Here is a 4,138-nt window from a genome sequence, read left to right as displayed (position 1 = left end):
CGATATGATGCCACATCTCCTGTTTGCTGGCTGTGCACATGGATCAAATCAAAAGCGAACAAGGAGGAAACGGACGGAGAGAGAGACCCCCGTCCACCGATTGGACTTTCCCCGCCGATCCCTATCCAACCGGCAGGAGGGAAAAGATCGATCTTTGCGTCCGGCGCGCTCTGGGACCGGACGGGTTCACCCGTCGGCGCGACGTGTGTGTGTGCCTGGGCTCGCGCGGGGGGCGTCGTGTCTGCTCGTTCGTTCCGTATATGTGTGTAGGTTTACTTTTGCTGGAGCTGTGCTAATTAAAGTGTAGGAGACACTCCAAGCTCGAGTCGAGTACATGACCCGCACCGATGAAGCGCAGATAAATAAAGCGGGAAAGACCGACGGGTTCTTTACAAAAGGAGCCATACAGCTTGTCATGTACTGGTATGCTGCAATCGTCACACCTTTACACCCCCCATCCTAAAGAGAGCCTTTTCTTTTATCGGGAAACTAAAAAGGGAGCCGACCTCGCCACGTTCTCTCCTTCAACGCACTCCTAGTTCTCTTCGCCTAGCCTAAACCATCTCTAGCCAACCATTTACATCTCCGACGATCCATTTTAATTGGTTCTTTTTGTTGTTGAGGCAAATCCATTCTGAGTAGTAAAAAGAGAAAGAATGGGAGAAATATTTCACTAGTTGGCCACCCACCATAGACGACGACGGCAGCTGGCGGCCTCAGCCGATCCGCCACATTCCGCTAGTCCGGGTGAGTCCAACCGCTTCGCTCCTTTCGCTAAATCTAAAGTAAAGGAAACCCCGAGCTAAATCCAACGCTAGAATTAAACACGCTCGCCACGGAAAGTACGCACCAGCGAGTGAGCTCCCACCTCCCTCCCTCCCCTCCTCTCTGCTCCCACCACCAAACCCTCCGATCCAAACCCTCTCTCACCTCGCATGCGGCCGCGCCCCCCGAGGCGGCGGCGCAGCTGACCCCTTCCCACCGCCGCTCCCGGAGCCCGCCGGCATGGGCGGGGTCACGTCCACCATCGCCGCGCGCTTCGCCTTCTTCCCGCCCACGCCGCCCTCCTACACGCTCGTCGCCGACGCGGCCACCGGCCGCCTCCTCATCCCCGAGATCTCCCGGCCCCCCGCGCGCCGCCGGAGGCGGGACGGCGGCGGGGACTCCTCCTCAGGTGCCGCCGCAGCAGCCGAGGAGGAGGACGCCACGGAGGTGGTGCGCCTCCGCACGCGCCGCGGGAACGAGATCGTCGCCGTCTACGTGCGCCACGCGCGGGCCTCCGCCACGCTGCTCTACTCCCACGGCAACGCCGCCGACCTCGGCCAGATGTACGGCCTCTTCGTCGAGCTCAGCCGCCGCCTCCGCGTCAACATTTTCGGGTAATGCTCCCCTCCCCCCGCCTCACTTCGCTTCATTCTTACTTCTTCGAAGCCGGAGTTGCTTGCGGCTGAGAAGGTTTCCATTAGGGGAAACTTCCGGGAGACGTTTGGGAAAGGTGCGTACTGGGTAGTAGTAGTAGGAGTATATGGATATGCGTTGTGCATTTATTAGCAGTATTAGATTCCGTGTGCCTATTTATGAATGGTTGCTGCAATTTTGCAAGAGGGGTTTTTCTCTATTTTTTCGGAGTAAATTGGCGAAAGATCATCTTATTTAGGTAGTACCACTTCACTGCTGCAGATCCTCTTCCTCTCAAATGTTTGAATTGCACACAAGATAAGGAAAAAGAACCTTGTTGCTAGTATTAGCTGCGGATGAAATTCAGCTGTATTAGCTGCCACGTTTCCCCGTTCCAGTTAGTTAGTGTTTAGCACTATGTAATCTGTCCAGCCATGAAAATTATCTTTATATTGCTGTCCAACACGGCGAGACCCTCAATGTATATTTGGTTCTTGCTTTTGGTGTTAAGGGACACACCATATCAGTCAATTAGTTTAGAAAACCTCGACCTTATTTCTAGGATTAGATGGATTTAAGAAAACAGGCGGTTGCCTAGTAATGTGCTGTATATGCTACAGCAGAAACTCTGTAACTTAAGTTTAATATAGTTCCAGTTCCAGGCCATCTCTTGTTAGTTACACCGTTATACGGTAAGAATGGGGCCATGGTACTGTACCCGACATTGTGGGGGTGCTAAAGAAATAAGATAATGTATTTTGTGGAGGTAGCTTGGATCTGACACAAGAAACTTTTCGAATGATGAGGAGAGGGTATGTTGTATTTCGAGGCATAATTAGTGGGTCTGTCTAGTGGATCACCAATGTACCTGATGATTGGAATTATGCAGACATGGATCCCAAGACCCCTCCCCCCACACCACCCACACACTCGCTTGATTTATGTTCAAAGTTAGTACCCTACAAAAGAATATGTTTCCCCCCTGACATCCATCTTAATAGACCCCCCCTACGTGTTGCAGGTATGATTATGCTGGTTATGGGAGGTCTACAGGGAAGGTATATTTGTGTTTGCGCTGTTTCATCTTTAACTTACATAGCAATGCCAATCTTCTATGCAAGCATATCTTAATGGACAATTTATTCTTCCATTGAACAGCCCACTGAGTATAATACATATGCAGACATTGAAGCAGCATATAACTGCCTCAAGGAAAAATATGGTGTGCCAGATGAGGATATAATTTTGTATGGACAATCTGTTGGAAGTGGTCCAACCATTGATCTTGCTTCACGGTTGCCAAATTTGCGAGCTGTGGTTCTTCACAGTCCTATTTTATCTGGACTGAGAGTGCTATATCCAGTCAAAAAAACTTTTTGGTTTGACATTTACAAGGTTAATTCGATTCCCCCCCCCTCCCCAGAGTTGTTGATGATAAATGGCTGATAAAATTTTCCTCCATTTTGTAGAATGTCGACAAAATCAGCCTGGTGAATTGTCCAGTTCTTGTCATTCATGTAAGTTCTATTAGTTTACCCTACCCTCTTCTTTTTCAATACTGTCTGCCTCTTGCATTGCCTCTCTGGTGGGATAATGGATTGAGAAGCTGACAATAGATGATTCATTTGTAAATGCTCACCAAGCCAAGTATGTAAAAATAAAACAAAAATGAATCAAATGAACAATCAGATGTCAAAGTTGCTGGGGTGATAATCTAACACTAGAGTTTCTACTTTACAATTTTGGTGCTTCAGTTGCCATAAGCCCATAACTGAAACAATTATAATACTTATGCCAGGGCACGTCAGATGATGTTGTTGATTGGTCCCATGGAAAGCAGCTATGGGAGCTTTGCAAGGTGAAACATTCGCCTTTGTGGCTAAGTGGCGGTGGGCACTGCAACCTTGAGCTGTATCCTGACTACATCAGGCACTTGAAGAAGTTTGTGTCGAGCCTTGGCAAAAAATCAACGAAACCTGACTTGAAAGAGTTACCAGCAACAGAAGACACATCTCGCAAAGACGCAGAATCTGTGTCCTCGGACAAACCCCAAGAAGCTGCAAAGTGCCGACAGATCTCGCGGAAGAGCTTAGATAGTAGAGTTGGGAAATCCAAAACGGTGGATGTTCCTGAAAAGCCACGAATGAGCTCAGATGACGTTGACAAGTTTAGGAGGAGAAGATGCTTGGTTTGGTGATCTATGATATGATGTCTGCACAGTTCACGGAGTAGTTTCCAAACACCATGGAATGGGATTGAATCAAGCAACTGTGTCATACTGTATAGCGAGGAACAACGCCGACAGTTCCCGCAGTAGAGGGATAATAGCTGTGTTTAAATGTGGGAGAAGAAGAATGATGACGCTGGTGAATAAGCTGTTATTTATCAAAGAGGGTACGTCTCAACATGGTAACTTTCTCGGTTAATTAACCTGTATTGCAACCCCTGGTGGCGGTAGGATTTCCATCATGTAAAAGTGTACCGTGTTATTGTCTGTAATCACGAGGGACAAGGATAGAACATTTGCGGCCACTTTGTGGCGCGGTCTAAAGTCTTGGAGCAATCACAAGAAGCAACATATTCTAGTCTGGATATGCAAATATAGTGTTCATATGTTTTGTGGCTTGAAAAGAACTTTCCATTCGTTGCGTCTTTCTGCACTTCATGTGTGTACACTGTACTGTATGTTACTTAGAATCTGACTGTTGGGGCTGCAGAATAGACATAACTCAAGATCAGG

The 4,138-nt window shown here is 48.1% G+C and overlaps 1 protein-coding gene across 1 annotated transcript; it reads left to right on the top strand.

The window, feature by feature from the left end:
* The first annotated feature begins 803 nt into the window (after positions 1 to 803).
* LOC125544510 (alpha/beta hydrolase domain-containing protein 17B-like) lies at positions 804 to 4,050 on the top strand. Its single transcript, XM_048708234.1, has 5 exons — positions 804 to 1,379; positions 2,420 to 2,456; positions 2,557 to 2,793; positions 2,868 to 2,915; positions 3,197 to 4,050. Exons 1-5 carry the CDS (start codon positions 1,006 to 1,008, stop codon positions 3,593 to 3,595), a joined length of 1,095 nt encoding a protein of 364 aa, XP_048564191.1. The 5' UTR covers positions 804 to 1,005; the 3' UTR covers positions 3,596 to 4,050.
* Positions 4,051 to 4,138: the final 88 nt, after the last annotated feature.

The sequence above is a fragment of the Triticum urartu genome, chromosome 3, assembly GCF_003073215.2.
Source record: "Triticum urartu cultivar G1812 chromosome 3, Tu2.1, whole genome shotgun sequence".
NCBI classification, from domain to species: Eukaryota; Viridiplantae; Streptophyta; class Magnoliopsida; order Poales; family Poaceae; genus Triticum; species Triticum urartu.
This window is presented reverse-complemented; position numbering and strand designations above follow the sequence as displayed.

Coding starts and splice junctions, on each gene's coding strand:
- LOC125544510 (XM_048708234.1), top strand. CDS start 1,006: ATGGGCGGGGTCACGTCCACCATCGCCGCGCGCTTCGCCTTCTTCCCG. Junction 1,380..2,419: donor CTCCGCGTCAACATTTTCGG/GTAATGCTCCCC, acceptor TACGTGTTGCAG/GTATGATTATGCTGGTTATG. Junction 2,916..3,196: donor GTCCAGTTCTTGTCATTCAT/GTAAGTTCTATT, acceptor TACTTATGCCAG/GGCACGTCAGATGATGTTGT.